This window comes from Eurypyga helias, unplaced genomic scaffold, assembly GCF_000690775.1.
Source record: "Eurypyga helias isolate BGI_N326 unplaced genomic scaffold, ASM69077v1 scaffold2193, whole genome shotgun sequence".
Classification (NCBI taxonomy): Eukaryota; Metazoa; Chordata; class Aves; order Eurypygiformes; family Eurypygidae; genus Eurypyga; species Eurypyga helias.
The window spans coordinates 8,716-26,966 of record NW_010239061.1 but is presented as its reverse complement, the minus strand read 5'-3'; the positions used below and the strand labels follow the sequence as shown (position 1 = coordinate 26,966).

The window sequence follows — 18,251 nt, the reverse complement described above, 5'->3', positions numbered from 1 at the left end:
GGAAGGTGCCTCATCTTGGGAAGCATGGAAATACTCTACTGTAAGAAAGCAATATTTGTGGCTCTTTAAACCACTGGCTGTAACCTGGTCCAGCTTTCTCAGTGCCTGCTGATAAAGACGTTTCTTCTCTACCTTTATACGCGAACTACAAGACTGTCCTCAGCAGGATTTTTCTGGACACTTTACCAACCCCTACACACACAACAAGATGATTGACTTAAGCTTCCTAACAGAGGAGGAACAAGAGACAATAATGAAGGTGCTGCAACGGGACGCAGAGCTTAAAAGAGCTGAAGAAGAGAGAGTCAGGTAAGGGATCTAGTGCTCTGGGTTGTCCTGGGATGACCTACACGGTTCATATACTAAGCTATTCAGAGTATAGGAGTAGATAAAACCAGTTTACTGCTGGGGCTCCGCCTTCCACAGTATGTGTAGTTTGGAGTTTTTTACTCTGGAGTAAAATTAGCATAGACTCTGGAGGAAAAGCCTCTACCACGTAAGTGATTAATTCCTGGCCAAAAGACTAACTGTTGATTTGGATCCTTACAATTCCCTAAGGGGCCAAGCACATTTGGTATGCATCTGGCTTGGTTTCCTTGGAATAGGATTCAGTTTTCAAGTATCAAAACCTCTGCAGAATGAACCGCTGCATAACCAGTGGGGGGATTTGTTTCGAGAAGAGCACCAGTGCCTCAAACAGAGTCAGTATAGATGCAGTATGTCTGAGTGATAACTCAAACACGTGGAGCATTTGGCACTGCAGTATGGAGGAGGCACTCACGCTATGCTCCATTACCAAGAGGAGTCCTTGTAATCTGTGGCTAAAGCAGAAGATTGCTCCCTGTTTTCTTTGGGGTGTCGCAGACAGAGCAACGTGGTGTTGTTCTGGAGTGTTTTGTGTGCTGGGAGGTTTTCCTGGAGCTACGATGAGGATAACTGCCATGAAGAGAGATGTATGTGTGGAAAGCAGCATTGCCCAGATGACTGACAGAGCCATCTACACAAGTACAAATAGCAGCTGAATAGTGGTTTCAGTGAATACAAAGTAAGGATTTTCAGTAGTCAGGCTATTTTTTTTTTTTTTTTCCCCAGTGTGAAGGAAAGTATTACAGGTGCACAAAAAGACAAGTGGTCAAGTAATGAAAAAAGGATCCTCAGATGCTGAAAGGTCAAAGTGCTGTAACACAAATAGATATTTACAGGTCTCTGCTGAAGCAGGATTTTCTTTCATTGATTCAGTAATCTTCTCTAGGATTCTTTCGCATTGTGATGTTCCTCATGCAGACATTCATTTCCTATTTAAATGTTTTGAAATTATTCCAACCACAATACATCTGTGATGCTTCTCTTCTGCTGAGAAATATTTTTTGACAAACACCCTCTGTGTAGGCATACCCCAAAGCGAATGAAACAGCAGCCTGCCACTTGCCCTGAGAGCAGTGTTCATTTTGATGTGTGTGCTTGTGCAGCCCTGGGGTGGTGCGTTCAGCATGTGGTCAGCATGTTGAATTACTGCTCTCGCTCCTTTCAGTGTAAGAGCAGTAAGGGGCAAGCCAGTAGCTTCTCTTGGTTAAAAAGGCTCCTTCTCTCAAGGCATTTGCTTCACTGAAGACTGAAAGTAAAATCACTAGAGACAATGTTGCTGAGTTTTTCCCCACTATCTTAATGCAACCCAAAGAGTGTTTTCATCACGTAGTTTTGTCTCCTGCTTCAAAATGCAGAAAACTGACTTTGCTGTACCACAATGAGTATCTTCTTTTCTTTGTTGTAAGTAGAAAAATACTGCCTTTGGTCTTGGAATGGTACAACAGTGCCAGGTCTGAAAGTGCTCAGGGAAAGTAATTGTAGATGTGAGTTTGAAAACAGTATTTGGGGAAAGGAACCATTCCTGGAACAGAAAATCAAAAAAACCCACTCTCAGTAGTGGTTTGAGAGGGCTGTCGACAAATATTTTTGTCTGTATGACTTTGCTTTTTGCATTTGTAATTCTAGTTCAAGAGGGTGTGGTGGGAAATGTAAAGGACTGAAGGTTGTAGCAGCCTGTAATCAACATGTTTGTTTCGACAGTAAAATGTCTCTTCTGGTTTCTGAATATTATACCTTCTGAGAAGCTAGAAACTTACATATCAAACTGATTTGTCTGCATAGATATGGCATGTGGAGCTTGCTTTTTATATATCATATATCAAAACACTACCTGAATTTTATCTCCAGCCAAGGAGATGCAATAGATTATTTTGAATTCTACAGCCTTGGACACCTGGAAGATTCCGGGAGCTAGGTTCGAATGTCATCATGCAAACATCACACGCTGACAAAGTGTTGTTTGTATGTGTATATAGTGGAAGTCTTTGAATGTGATCTTTTTTCCTCTAGAAGAAATTCTGAGGTTTGTAGGGCTTTGTCATACTCTGTGCCATGTTCCCGGAGCATGGACAAACTGGTAACATGACAAAATCCTCTTTGAGAAACTTCCCAGTGGAATTTTACAGATCAGCTGATGGAGTCCCTTCTCTACTAGCAGATACTGCCTCTCTGTAGTGAAGATGCTTAGACTGCCCCTCGCAGCCTCCTTAGGCAGTCTGCTTTAATTCTTGCTTGGTTGAGTGCTGTAACGGATGTTTGCCTGTCCTGCGGCTCCTCTTGTGTTGGTCTGAATTGGGCTGATGGTTTCAGAACAGCACTGTTTTCGGACCAGCATGCCTGCTTCCTCTTTGACCTCTGCTGAGGTCTGTCCCAGAGAAACTGTCATATGGACATTTTCTTCTCATGGGCAAAAGGGTGATGAGGAAATCTCAGATGACAAGAGTATGTGATGCAGGGAAATCAAGAGACATTGCATCCTTCTTTTTTTTTTTTTTTTTTAATTATTCGTAGAGCGAGAAGATGCCTCTCTGCTTCATTACCCCAGGAGCTGCTGCCAGCCCCTGAATGGCAGTGTTCTTGGCAAGGGGAAAAAAGGCATAGAATGGAAGAGCTGAGTGACAGCTTGTCAAGATTAGAAGCTGTTTTTCAGCATATTGATGACTTATTTATGTTGTTGTTGACCTCATTCCTGTCCAGGAATATATGCCCTGCTCCAGCTGGGGTTTGAGTATTGAATAAACCAGTGGGCTAAGCACATAACTGAATTTCCTGGCGGTAGCTTCAGCATAGCCCCTAACTCTTTCTACCCTTGTGTAGTTCTAAATTAACACTGCGCCCGGCCCTTTCTGGAGACAGTGGAACAGAAATATATCTGAAGTTCTGTATTGTGGTGGCCCCCGGCACCAACGTGTCTGAGGCGGAAAACTGTTGTGGTCACTTTTGCTGCAGTGTTCCCTGCAGTGGCTATCGGCCCTTCCCAGCAGAACCTCCTGACAATGCTGCTGTGGGTTGTGCTTGCGGTTGTTTGCTCCTTGAGTAAACTGAAGGAGGTTAACGATAGGGAAATTCTGATGTGGAGTTGTTTGTGTGGTGGGTGGTGACCGCTGCATGCCAAACGCCTTTAAAACACACGTCGGTGTGGCACTGCAAAAAAAGAGATGGCTGCAGGGGTCTGATCCTGCTGCATGCCGCATACACTTCACCTTTCTCATAAGGTTCAGTGAGAGTGGGTGGCTGTTGAAATCCTAGTGTGAATGTTTGGGGTTTTACTCCAGTCAGCTTTAACATATACCCTCTGGAGCATCTTTTCGAGGCACTTTTCCTTATATTGTACGCTATCAGAAGAAAAGTTTTGTTGTGGTGCTTTTTGTTTCTTAGGATGGGATATATAGCAGCTTTCCAGTACCTGAAGGGGCCTACAAGAAAGCTGGGTGGGGGAGACTTTTTACAAGGGCTAGTAGTGACAGGACAAGGGGTAATGGGTTTAAATTGAAAGTGGGGAGGTTTAGATTAGATATCAGAAAAGTTTTTCATGGAGAGGGTGGTGAAGCACTGGAACTGGTTGCCCAGAGAAGCTGTGGATGCCCCATCCCTGGAAGTGTCCAAGGCCAGGCTGGATGAGGCTTGGAGCAACCTGGTCTAGTGGAAGGTGTCCGTGCCTATGGCAGGGGGGTTGGAACTAGATGATCTTTAAGGTCCCTTCCAACCCAAACTGTTCTATGGTTCTATATTTAAGGTATTGGTGGAGATGGACTTATCACTGTAGTGTGAAAATGATATTCAGTGACTGTTGCCAGAATACATTCTTAAAATCTTCATAAAATACTTTCCTGTTAGATGTAACAGGTTTGAGGGTGCACTCAACAGAGGCAAGGTTCTTAGTGGAGGTTTTCGGCAGGGCTGACAGTTCAAGTTTAAAGGGCTGATTGAAGATAGAAGAGTTGAGGTGCTGCCAAAGCTAACCTTGTTTCTGAAAAAGCATTACCTGGTTTTCCTACTCTGCCTTCAAGGTATTTCTTCCAGAAATACCTCAGTAGCCACTCAAATGATTGTGGCAGCTTGGTAGTGTTTGCATACTTAGGTAACTAGGCACTAATTAGAACTTCTTTTTTTGGAATTATCACTCTTTCTCATTGACATGCAATACATAAGGACTCTTTTCAAAGCTAAATCTGTAGGGGAAAAAAGTTAATTTTACCAGTGCTCCACCCCTTTTTCGTATATACCCCTTAATATGTACTATTTGCACTACTTCATGATAAAAGTTTGGGCATTTGTAAATGAATTGAAGAAGTGTGGATTACAGGAGAGACAAGAGCACAGTATATTTGACTGTGTGCTGCATTCTGTCCTGATCTGTAAACAGCACGGCCCTTCGTGTGTCTAATTGAGGTCTCTTAGGCTGGCCATCATCCCTTGTGACCCACACTGACTAGTTTTTGAAAGTGTGCTTGGGCTCTGGATTGGGGCTGCCACAAATAACAATAACTTTCTCTAAATTTAGAGCTAAGGATATGTTAAGATACTCTTAGAGCATCCTCTCTAGCAACATGATTCTGAGGTTCTTCTCAGGGTATTGATGTTATCCTTAAGCCTTGGTGGATTCAAATTAGTCCGGTAATAAGCAAATGCGACGTGTAAGAAAATAAAGCCTACTGCTCTTGTGGAGCTGACTTTAAAAACACATTAAAAAAAACCAAACTTGCTTTGCAGCATATTTAATTCTTGTATTTTTAGATCATACATTTGTATCAACAAGGAGCTTGCTTACAATGTGAGCAAAGTTTTTTAATCTGAAATTAATTCTACCCTAAGTGATTAAAAAAAAAATCTGTGTGTTGATTTGTTGTAAATGATTAAGAATAGGTGGTTTGAACTCTTGCTGAAAACTCAGACTGAGAGATCATAGTATCTCCTCTTGTCAAACAGAGAATCTGCTCACACACTGCTCAGACCTGTTAAAAGAGAAATGGAAATTAATTGTCATTAATTGAAATGCATGCTGGTTTTATAGCTAGGTCTGAAATCATCTATCTGTGCCACAGGGACTTGTAATTAATTTTTAGCAGGCTTACTTGTTAGTAAGTATAATGTGCTCACAGTGTATAGGTGACAGTGTCTGCTTCGAAGTTGCCTTCAGCCAAACCAGGGACATCCTGTAAGCCCTTTCCTCCTTCCCTTAGCTGACCAATTTCTTTCTAGCTGGGCAGATCTGCTGAAGGAGAAGGACCTCCATGACACTGTGACCAACCTGGAGTACTCCCCCTCAGGAGCTTGAGGATAAGCCTATACTTGCCTGCTGCCCATACCTTCCTTGCTTTGCTAGGCTTTGTGCAGTGGTTGCGTGAGATAGAAGCCACTCGGAGGCATTTCCCATGGCCAAAGACAGAGAGGATCCAGCATGTCAATTCAGCAACAACTTTTTTTTTTTTTTCCAAATAAATGAAACTTTGTCTAAGGGGTTTTTCTTTTTTTTACCTTTAATAGGTTTTTTTTTTTTAATGCTAGGTTTAATGTGTTAATAGGGCAGAATTTCTGAGCCATTTTGCAATACTCAAAGTATCAAGTGGCACTCATTGCTGCTGATTTCTTGGGTGCATAAGTACCTAAATACACCTGGAGGAGAACATTCCTCTGGGCTGTAAGGTGCCCCTGTCTGGGCAGAAAAGGGTAGGCTCGTGTCTTCTGGATTGACTTCCCCTCATGGACATTGCTGAGCACTGAACGTGACTTTCCGAATACAGTGACTGTTCAGGAAATAAAGCAATTTTATTCCCTAGTGAAATGTGCATGCCATTATTTTTTTTTTTTTTTAACAAAGCTGACATAAGAATGACTGTGGGTTTGGTGGGCAGGTTGGCTGTTGTTCTTTAGACATGTATTTAAAAAACCCCAACAAAACAAACCTGCCCTGTTCTGAGCAAACTCCTGTTTTGTCTACATTTCCATTTGTCAGTGGGCAGACAACAAAAATAAGGGGGTATATATCCCCCAGAAAGCAGTTCTACATCCTCTATGGTTTCTGCCAGGTTCACCAGACCTAAGTAACAGTGAACTACCTTGGTCTCAGCCCACCTTGTGAAGAGCCAGTGAGAAAAGCAGGACTGTTTTCATTGTAATCTGGTGAGATAACTGGGTTAAGGAAGAGACCTCACTTGCTGGTCCTTGTAACAGACATGGCATTGGACTACACTGGGAACTGGGCTGATACCTTTTCTTCCCAGTACCAATTGCTAACTTGTCTACTAGTAGCGGATGGATTATTTGACTGGAATAGGTGCTGGAGTGTGTCCAGCGAATGGTGACAAAGCTGGTGAAGGGTCTGGAGCACAAGTTCTGTGAGGAGCAGTTGATGGAACTGGGGTTGTTTAGCATGGAGAAGAGGAGGCTCAGTGGGGACCTTATCGCTCTCTACAACTCCCTGAAAGGAGGTTGTAGCAAGATGGATGTCGGTCTCTTCTCCCAAGTAACAAGGCAAGAGGAAACGACCTCAAGTTGCACCAGGGGGGGTTTAGATTGGGTATTAGGAAAGATTACTTCACTGAAAGGGTTGTCAGGTTGGAACTGGCTGCCCAGGGAGGTGGTTGAGTCACCATCCGTGGAGGGATTAAGAGACATGTGGACAAGGTGTTGAGTGACATGGTTTAGTGGTGACAATAGCAGTGTTAAGTTAATGGTTGGACTTTTAAAGGTCTTTTCCAAGCTAAAAGATTCTATGATTCTATCACATTTGTGCCTAGGACCATGTTGAGTGCCAAACTGAAGCCTTTGTCTTCAGAGGCTTTTAGTCTTGATTTGTAGCTGGCCTGAAATCTCAAAATGTAACCTAGTCTTTAGCACAGCATCAATTTCTTGGAGATGCCCTTGCTGGTAAGGTGAAGAAAGCATGATGCAGACTCTTCTGCTCACTTAAGCTGCTCATATGTGTCCGGTCCTGTGGGCTTCATTTCATCAGGACTGTTTTTTTGCTTTATACGCCTACTTTCAAAGCCTATAAAGGACTGGGACACTGAGCAGAGCCTGTGAGTGAATGCACAAACTTTCTAGCAACCTCTCCTCATAGTTTTTGTTCCAGAGTCTGGTGGAGACCAGATTTCAGCAGGCAGCAGAGCTGCCTGCTTTCATTTCTTCCACTCCAAAATCAGTTGACTTGTCTCACGCTTACAAACATGGAACTCATTTGTTCTCATGCTCCAAGCCTGAATGTGTCTGTCTTCCCTCCTGACTTCAGAATAAATGTCAGTTTGTTGTGTTAGTCATCAAGACTTGTAGTGACTACAGTCTAGTTAGCTCTCCAAGGATCCAAAAGCAAGATGCTAGCTGAGATTAATTCTTTAGGGTATTGCTAGCAGACCTAACACATCCAGACTTCTGAATAGGCATAAAATGGAAGAACACGTGTGACTACAAATGGAACTAAACTGTCTTTTTCTTATGTTTCCACTTACTTCTACAAACCCAAAATTTGACTATCCAAAGAGACCCCAAAGGCAAGAATTAAAGGGGTGTTCTTGGTGAGGTGATTCTCTCCCTCTACTCTGCTCTCGTGAGAACCCACCTGGAGTATTGCAACCAGCTCTGGGGCCCCCACCATCAGAAGGATATCAACCGGTTGGAGTGAGGCCAGAGGAGGCCACGAAGATGCTCAGAGGGCTGGAGCACCTTTGCTATGATGAAAGGCTGAGAGAGTTGGGCTTGTTCAGCCTGGAGAAGAGAAGGTACTGGAGAGACCTTATTGCAGCCTTCCAGTGCCTGTAGGGGCATATAGGAAAGATGAGGACAGACTTTTTAGCAGGGCTTGTAATAATAGGACAAGGGGTAATGGTTTTAAACCAGAAGAGGGTTTCAGACTAGGCATAAGGAAGAAATGTTTTGCAGTGAGGGTGGTAAGACACTGGCACAGGTTGCCCAGGGAGGTGGTAGATACCTCATCCCTGGAAATGTTCAAGGCAAGGTTGGACTGAGTTCTGAGCAACCTGTTCTAGTTGAAGATGTCCCTGCTCATTGCAGGGGAGTTGGACTAGTTGACCTTTAAAGGTCCTTTCCAACCCAAACTATTCTGTGATTCTATGACAAGGATGAGGAAAGGTTGCATAAGCACTCTTAATTGTCTTTATTCTTTCTAGAATAGCCCTCAACCAATTGAAACTTACACTGGTTTGGCGTTTTGTGTGTTTTTTGAAAGTCTGCAGCTACCATGCAAAAGGAATAATCCATATCCCTATCTTGGGACTGCCCATTATAAATTTTTGGGTGGTGTTCTCCAACAAATGCCAGAACAGACTTTTCTCCCACACCTTATCTAGATAAGTGCAGACTAAAAAGGCACACTCATGCAAAGTGGAATGTTTGAACAGTTACTCCTTTTGCCTTGTAAACCTTTCATGGCTGTTTTCCACTCAAAGAAAAAAAAGTCTAATCAGCAAGCCTGACACTTAAAATGCCTGGTTTAATGTCCTTTTACTCCTGTTCCCACATGAGCGATGCTCCAAAAAGTTTAGCATGTCTGTGTTAGGTTCTGGGTTATTTTCCAAAGTCCTTTGTCATCTTTTTGTGGGTTTGGGGTTTGATGTTGTGCTTGCAGCAAATGGAATTGAGGGTAAATTCCTCAAAAGTCTCTCTCCTTCCACCTTCTCCACTCATTAGGTATTTCATTTGCAGGAGGGAGGTTTTGGAAGTGAATTTGTAGCTAAGGTGGTGGTATCAGGCTTTTAAAAGCCTTTATTCTGCCAACAGTCAGTGGGGTGCTTTTATCATGTGTTCAGAACAGAGGATGTGAGACGCTAATGAATCTGTCTCTGAGCCAAACATAGACTCTGATTTAAATGCTTCTTAGTTTGCCCCAGGAAGTCCCAGAATGTGCTGGCACCACGCACTATCCTGTCCAAAAATCTCAGTTTAAGCTGTCAGTTGAAGAATGAGGCAATAAAAGAAATTATTAAAATATCAATTTTCACATCTTGCAAATTCAGTGGTGGTTTGTGATATGGACTATGAATAAGGGGGGTACAGGGGAAGGGGTTGAGACATTGAAGAGGTGTAGCTGAAGTTTGATATAGGTGTGTGTTGCTAGATACTGTTGTTTCAAAAAAAGAAACAGAAATCATTATCACCTTGCCTAACTATGAGCTGTTATACTAGCCTACAAAGCATAAGATAAACCATTCTGGATTTGCTGATAGGAAAGTTGTCAGGGCCTGATTGCATCAGAACAGATTTCCTGCTTTACAAAGGCACCATGTGATTTAGCCCACTGTCAGATACTCTGGAGGTGGAGAGAAGCAGCCCAATTAATACACGTGTAGATTTTCTATTTGCCTGCAGAGTGCCCAGCAGTTGCTTTGTATGCCTGTTCAATGCAATTCTGCAGGTACTTAATGCCCTAGTGGGATAAAAAAATGTGTCATCTTGCCATCAAAAATGTTTCACGTAGGTATAGTGGAAAAAATCACGTTAAGTAATGGGGGAACTCAAGTTTATTTTAAAATAATTCCTTTTCACTATATGCCTTCATTTTCGAGTTTAATGTTTCTGCAGCAGAAACAGGCACTGGTTGCTTTGTAACTTTTTGACTGTTTCACTGTGAAAACTGCAACGTAAGCTAACTGGCATTTTAACAGACCACTGTGGGTCCCTGGAATACATGATTATATCATCTGTAAAGCTGTTACTGAATTTTCCCCTTGTTGCAAACTTGGCAACTGAGCCTGCAATCTGTATCTTAATGTGGATGTTCTCTGGTCACCAAGAAGAAAATAACGTAATGACAACTTGGTTAGCCTTTCTGTTGACTGGGGAGCTGGTGTAGAATCAACTCTTGGCTTCTAGTCCTGCTGTGGTGTGCTGGGAGGTGTGCATAGCAGTGGAAAACTGTGGCTGCAGGCTGTTTTCAATTTCTTTCAAGGTAAACCACAACCTAAATCTAATGCCTAGCAGTGAAAGAGGCCCACACAGTGCAAGCAGTTTGATATTACCGCTAAGGGCTGCTCAGAGCAGAGCTGGAGAGTTCAAGTAGGACTGTAAAAATTCCCATTTGTAAGCTCAGAAACTGTTTTTGCAACAAGTCTATGATATGTTGGTGAACAAAAACTTCTTAAAAGCTTTTTTTCCCCCTGTCAAGACCTAGAACTGATTGTCTTTCTGATAATGGATATGCACTTCTTCATCTGTGGGGAATGCCTGGGAATACCTTTAATATTTATGCTGCTCTTAGTTCCTCAAAGGATGGGACTGAGAGGCTAAATACTTCTCTTGAAGACATGAGTAAGCCAAGCTAACAAAGGTCAGATGCTGTCAAGGCAAGAAGAGAAGGCAAAAGTAGTTCGTAACACAACTGCTGTGAGCTTCTATGACAGTTTACTGTACAAGCCCTATCAGGCAGACAGGTCATTAGCAAAGGAAGTACTGTGTAATGAGAGCATGTTTATACCTTTGTTAGCAAGCATAATTGTATCCCAAAGTCTAGAAGGCTGGTTGAGCTAAGGTACACTAACTTCCATAAGCAGCAAGCAGGAGCAAGGTACCGGACACGCACTTCCAGCCAAAACGACAGCTGCATTGGCCATGGGCGACACTTAATCAGAGTCTAGAGCCATGACAAATCCATATCTCTGTCCTGCTTATGTGATCTTAATCTGTTGCAGATCTGAGACCAACAAACAGGTAGGTAGACTGACACAGCTGTGCGGACTGGGATCCCGTCCACTTGTGGTTGGCCCGCCTGAGCTGACTGGTAAAGTCTCCTACCACACCCTAGTTTCAGTGGTTAAATACGAAGGGAAAGGAGTGAGCAGTGGGGAAGGTATTGAATACTTGTCCTGTGACTCAGTACCTTCCCACCAGAGAACCTCCCTTGGCATGTGTTGTCACACTGCCCTGAAACACTAGCTGGGGTCAGAGCTCTGCTGCCCTGCAGGCTGTACAAACAGCTGAAAAGCCAGTCCCTAGCCCGAAGGAGCATCTGTTCTGAGAAGACAAATAACACATGGGAAAGAAGGTGAAAGGGAGAAGCATTCATCTGTGTGAAAAAGCCTTTCTGCTGGCTGTGTTCATAAACTGGCTGAGCAATGAGGAGTTGGCTCACACCTGAGCAATACATTTGCTTGAGGACAGAGGGAGGCTACTGCTGTGCTCCTGCTCCAGCTTGGAAGACCTGCAGCACATGAGAAACTTATTTTGGCTCTTAGAGAAACGAAGATTTATAAGCAAAAGGGAAGGCCAAATTTAAACAGCACCATAATGCTATGGACTGTTCAATCTTGAGGTTAAAAATGCCAGTGATGACCTCAACTCCTGGCCGGCTCAGCTGTGCATAACTGATTTGAGACGGAAGCTGTTTACACACCTAGGAGAGATGAGTGTTGACAGTACTTTCCAAAAGAAGTTTAGTATTCAGATTCTAATAGAGCTGATGCATTCAAATAAGCCTTTTGATTTCTGGTCATACAAAGATGAAGGGGAGGTTGAGTGATAGGTGAGAATGGCCTGTCTTAGTGCAAGGGTTGGGACTGGCTCAGTGTCCTTTCTCTGCTGTGAATGGTTGTCTGTACTTGACAGTCAAATCCGCAACCTATAATAAAAGGACTGTCATCGTAGCCACTTGACTGTGCTAAAAGTTCCTTCTCCTAAACTCATGAGCAATGTAAGGAGGTTCGTGCCAGTTTTGATGTTGGACTAGATGGCCTTTAAAGGTCTCTTCCAACCCAAATCATTCTATGCCTGGCTATAAGGCCTGTGGAAGACAGCACCATCCAACAGCAGTGGACTGTATTTAGCCTTAAAGTCTCCCCTGGGCTGTGTTATTATGTTATTAGCTTGTTTGCTGAAGGAAAGGGCATAAATGAAGAAGGCAGATGAAGCCTGACTTGATTTTGTACTTTAAATCAGAGTAGTAACTTTCCTGGCCTGCAGGGTAGTCTCCAGGCCATGTTAAGCATGTGCCTAAGGTGTTATATTCCTAACGAGGAAAGAAAACAACCTCTCAAATTGCACACAGAAACACTTTAAGTATGCTACATAAAAGCAGAATGACCGTGAAGCCTGAAACCAAATTATTAAAAATTTGCTTCACAGTATTTAAAACAGCTGCAGTTCATGTGATGGATACATGTAGATTAATAAACTGCACAGACCTATTTCATTGTTGCTTCCATGTGATGCTATCTTCCTTTGTAACTCATTGTATTCATATAAGGATTTTTGGGTAACCTGTGGAAACAATGGTGCCATCTTTCCAGTGCAGTTATGGAATGGGTGTGTAAAAGTAGTGCCATATGAACAGCCTGAAAAGGCATCTTCTGAGGTCTCAAACAGCTGTGGGCTTAACTTTGGCACAGATTTCTTATGCTGCCCTGCTAGCTTATCTTGGTTTTAACCTTGGAAAACTGGCCTTTGGAAGCAAGAAGTCAAGAACTGCACTTCTGGAGGCTTCTCCAGAGCTGTTGCTGCATGAGAGTTTATGATAGCAAAGGAGGAGGTTTTTGAGAGTTACTTCAACTGATGCTTTGAAGGTAACAGGACTGAGGCTTTTCCCTCTCCAACTCATTGTCATCCTTCATAATTCAGTGAGGAGGATAATGGGTCAGAAGAGGGATGTAGCATGCTGTGACAACCAATGACAAAAAACAAACATTGCATGACAGACATCCCGAAACAAAAAAAACCCTGACTTTTATTCAGTTCACACAGGTAATTAGAGTGTGTGTGTGTGTGTATGTATCACTCAATATTTTTTTTCCCTCCCCAGGCATTTACCAGAAAAAGTCAATGATGATGTTCAGCTAAAGAACATGAGTGGGCAGTGGTTTTATGAAGCAAAGTCAAAGAGGCACAGAGATAAGATACATGGAGCAGATATTATTAGAGCTTCCATGCGACGGAAGCCTGCCACTCTTGGTAAGCATGTCACTTTTATTTTGGAAAGGCTGGCTCTTACTTAGTTAACCTCAGATGCTGCTGTCTGTGAAATACAGTAATATTGGTATATCTACAAGCAGAAACTGATGCAAAAGAGAGATTTCCCACCTAGCTTGTAGTGTAAGCTTTCGTCTACCCCAGTGCTGTGTATTAAGGAGAGAATTCTGTGCGGTGACTGCTAGCAAGAGGGACTGGCTGTGTTTATGTGTAGGACTAAAAGCTCTCTCCACTCCTGGACTGCATTCTTATATCCATTATTGAGGCCCTGTGAAATACCCTGGAACGTGCAAAGAATCAGAGATCAAAGAAATTGCTCGTTAGTATGGATTTCCAATATTTTGGGTGCTCAGTTTGAAATCTCTGAGGCTTAATTTATTTTTTTTTACTTTTAAGTACACCAAGGGTACTTCAAGTTGATTTAAAATGGTGGGAACCATGAGCTAGAGCTAGTTATGTCTGAAAAGCCTGTGCCAGGAGCTCTGGCAGCTAGAACTGGCAACCTGCTTCCACGTTACCTTTGAATGCAGCTGTTGTTCCCCACATCGTTGGGGGTGCCCACAAATCACAGAATCATAGAACAGTGCGGGTTGGAAGGGACCTTAAAGCCCATCTAGTTCCAACCACCCTGCCATGGGCAGGGACACCTTCCACTAGACCAGGTTGCTCCAAACCTCATCCAGCCTGGCCTTGAACACTTCCAGGGATGGGGCATCCACAGCTTCTCTGGGCAACCTGTGCCTTTGCCTCCCCACCCTCTCCATGAGGAACTTTGTACTGATATCCAATCTAACCTTTCTCACTTTCAATTTAAACCCGTTACCCCTTGTCCTGTCACTACAGACCCCTGTAAAGAGTCCCCCCCAGCTTCCTTGTAGCCCCTTCAGGTGCTGGAAGGTGCTATAAGGTCTCCCCGGAGCCTTCTCTTCTCCAGGCTGAACAAGCCCAGCTCTCTCAGCCTGTCCCCATAGCAGAGGTGCTCCAGCCCTCTGAGCATCCTCGTGGCCTCCTCTGGACTCGCTCCAACCAGTCTATATCCTTCTGATGTTGAGGGCCCCAAAGCTGGATGCAGAACTCCAGGTGGGGTCTCATGAGGGCAGCGAGGGAGAATCTCCTCCCTCAACCTGCTGGCCACACTTCTCCTGATACAGCCCAGGATACAGTTGGCTTTCTTGAACATTAAGAAAATCAGTAGGGTAGGTTTGACTTGAAGGTTATGAAAATCAGCTGTGAAATCCTAGCTAAATTTTACAGTAACTTATAGCTTAAAGGAAAGTACTCAATGCCGTATTATCTTAAAGAAAGGTTAATTAATCCCAGTCATATTAGTTGAAGAAAAGGCATACTGCTACATCCAGAGGTATGTGCAATTGCTTGCTTTCAATGACTCATTAGATGTCAAGATATTTTTGCTTGCAGTTATGGATAGCAAAAGTGAGAATAAAAGTCTTGCTTATTTTTATACACTAAGAAATTATTCATTTCTAACCTGTTGGAGAAGTGCAAAAAGCAGTAGAGAAAATATGTAAACAAAGACTCTGGAAGGGGTTATCAGAATAGGATTCTGTCCTGTCCCAAATAGAAATACAGATGTATTTGCATTTGCTGAGTGAGTGGGGCTTTTTGTTTTGTTGGGTTTTTTATACTTACCTTCTTAACTTCTTGTGGTAATTCTGTCCATAAAAGATTAGCCACCTGCTTAAATGTTATGGCCAACTTCCACTTTACTGCTGTAGGAAGGGAATAATTGACCTGATTAACTGAAGTCCAACATGTTTTCAGCTTCCTACGGTTTAATTGGTTTGGTTTCCTCAGGACGCTAAGGTTGAGTTATCCAGCTGCAAGAACTGCAGGATCAGTCTGTACCAAGGTTGTTGTAGACAACTTCTCCATTTAGGATGACTTTAAGGTCTAAAGCAGATGTACCTGGAGTAGTAAAGTATTCAGAGCAGTATGTGACATTTCTAGTTGTATTAAAAGAACCCATTTCTTCACAAGGCACCAGATCTGCTTCTGTACGTAATTTAAGTATAGTGGGCTTTTGAAACAGCCATAGGACTGAATGCAGATGCTTTTATTTACTACTTAAGAAATCCTGTACGAACATATGGGAGACAACAATATTCTTATTTCATGTTTTAGCTGATGTGAGTCAGAACACATCAAACAAAGCAAAGAGCAGCTGGGTGAGCAATGTTAATAAAGAAGTCTTTGTGCCACCAGAACTACATGGCATTGTGGAACATCAAGAAGAAGAACTGAAATCCAGTTCAAGGTAAGCTGTCTGTTCAATGTAAGCATGTATACATCAGGGCTGGTGACACTTGTGAGCTGTAAGTTCCTTCTATTGCACTTTCCTCTTATTTCAAAGATTATCAAATGCTTCCTCAGGATCGCCCTAGGAATCCATGCATGTGGAAGACTGACACATCATAGTCATGTGTTGTTAATTGTTCTGCGTTCGAATGCAGAACAATCTTCAGCTTACCTCTGCAAGGAAGAAGTTGCCAGTGGTGTACAGGATGGTTCCACACACATTCTTCTGTCACAGCTTTTAGTCTGGTTCCCGGAAGCGAAACCAGATTTTCTGGTTAGAATGACTAGACACTCCTCTGGAGTTACGAAGATGGGGACGATAACCTCTGCCTCTCTTCCTTCAGTCGTTCAGTGAGACCAGACTATTGATTCAGCCTGAATTTTAAACTTATACCAAGAATCGGAGATTCAGAAATTGCTCTTTAGAATTTTCCAGATTTTTGAGCGCACATTTTAAAATACCTGTGAGTCGGGTTTGTTTTTTTTTTTAAAGAGACCTAATGTATTTGAGGTGGAAAGAACCAGCATCTTTGGATGCTTGTGGAGAGCAAATCCAATTCTACTAAGAAAAATCTCTTTCTGGAAGAGAGGCTTCCATTCAGAGTAGGGCAAGATGGGCAGCTGGGGTATAGCTGAACGACTATAGCTGTTGCACAAAAGCTGGATGAGAAATAGTTTCTGAACTACAGAGATTTTGTATTAAATCGCTCTATCTCAAGTCTGTAAAGATCCCAAACAGCTCCATTTTGCTTTGAAATGTCCTGAATTTATTTCCATGGAAGGACTTCCCTTTAAAACACCTACCTGTAGTAATTCATTGTGTGAAGAGCTCCCGGAAAACCTGCATTTGTAGAGGAAGTAGCTGATCTCCAGGCTATACTGACAACAGATGGAAATGAAATGTCATTAAATAGCCAGATTCCTCAATATCACTGCACAAAAAAGAACCAGGGTGTAACAGAGAGCTACCATTTGTGCTTTCAGTGAACAGAGTGAGGTAAGAGCCAGAGTTACTTCTGAGGTTGACTTTTACTTCTGGTTGTCACTGATCAGCTCTGTAACATTTCTCTTTCTTCTCGAAGTCCTTCTCTATCTGTCACCTGTTTTTTCTCTGCAGCAAGGCTTGTCTCCTACTATGCATTTGTACAATATCTAGTAGCAGTTCCGTCCTAAGCTTTCGTGGTCTACAAACTGGGCACGCACACTCACGATGAATGGCATGGAAGGTTGGTGTAACTCTTAACTCTGGCTTGCGTTAATGGTCTTTTATTATCCTTTAGGTGTCAGTGAACTCAGAGGGGTATCTGTCTTACCCACATCTGAAATTGTGCTGAAAAAGGTCAAATAAACTGCTTTGTTGTTGAATTCCCAAAAAAATGAAGTTGCATAATAAGGATAAAGGTTGCTTATCACAAGAAAAAGCTTAGATCCCTCCCCTGCCCCCCCCAGGTGGCTGATAATGCTGACAGTTGTTACTGAATGTAGTCATTTTGCAGGTGGCTCTCTCCTCTAGGAGGTTGTTATGGAGTTATTTCTTTATGGACAGCACGAGAAATGCTGCTGTTCAATATATCTCTTAGAATATTTTGCATGTTGTCTTGAACATCAGGAAAAGATGGTACTTTAAAAGAAGTGTAGCCTTATACTGTTGTTCGTACCGTAACTCCACGAACTGTGTGTGATTGATGGAGTAATGCATTTAAAAGACTGCCACTGTCGCCCCAGTGACATTATGGGGTTTAAGAACATGCAGGTAATGTGTTTGGAATATGACCGAATTGATTGTGGCCTTTAACTTGAGGTGAGCAATAGTCTTAAGTGGAGAGAACTAAGAGGATGGAACAGCATCATGCTGGAGTTTGGGATTGCATAAAGTGAGTTAACAGCTTCTTGTGTCCAAATGCTACATGTGGTTCGGGCACTTGAAACATTTTAAGTACTACTTTAAGGGTATGTTTGTGGCAGCTTTGGGTTTTAGTTGATGTGTGCCCCCCCTCCCCTTTTTCCTCATTTTGAGTTTCAGGCCAACACTGGATGCAGCTTTGCATAAATTGAACAACTGCTAGCCTGAGGATTGGGACCAGAAGATATGTGATAACTATTCTTAAAACAATTCTTACTGAATGGGAAGAAAGTTCAGTTCTGGTAGATCCATGTGAACTGTTGAAGGTCAAATCCAGCCCTGGGGCCAGTTCAACTCCTATTGAATCAGGGTGCTGCTGTATTAGGCAGAACAGAAATCAGCCGACAACTATATTCTTAAAATTAGCATAGTGATCATCATCCCCACACTGCAAATATCTAAATTCAGTAACGAAGCTATGAATGTGTGTCTTTTCTTGGGTGTTATATCACCGTGGTACTTTTCTTGTATACCGGAGCCTTCTCAGGCCAGGTGTGTGAAGTGTCTCTGAAGGCGTAACCTTGCACAAAACAGGTTTTCATAGGGTGACTCAGACTGTCAATATTCCCTCTGTTCAGTGATACCATCTGTCTATATGCTGCATCTCAAGAAAGGGCAATGTTAAAGGGGTTTTATCTTTCCAGTTAAGATTTGTAAGAAGTTATCTTCCCTAGGCTAGAAAACATTCTTAGCCTACATGGCAGCCCAGAAAGCCAACCGTATCCTGGGCTGTATCAGGAGAAGTGTGGCCAGC

At 42.8% G+C, this 18,251-nt stretch overlaps 1 protein-coding gene across 1 annotated transcript in view; it reads left to right on the top strand.

The window, feature by feature from the left end:
• Window positions 1-208: 208 nt before the first annotated feature.
• LOC104506889 overlaps window positions 209-18,251 on the top strand; it is a gene marked incomplete at its 3' end in the record, with an annotated part of 26,748 nt that continues 8,705 nt past the window's right edge. Inside the window, exons 1-3 of the mRNA XM_010148010.1 lie at window positions 209-309; window positions 13,112-13,260; window positions 15,421-15,553. Of these exons, the coding sequence (XP_010146312.1) occupies window positions 209-309; window positions 13,112-13,260; window positions 15,421-15,553 (383 nt within the window). The remainder of the gene's footprint in view (window positions 310-13,111; window positions 13,261-15,420; window positions 15,554-18,251) is intronic.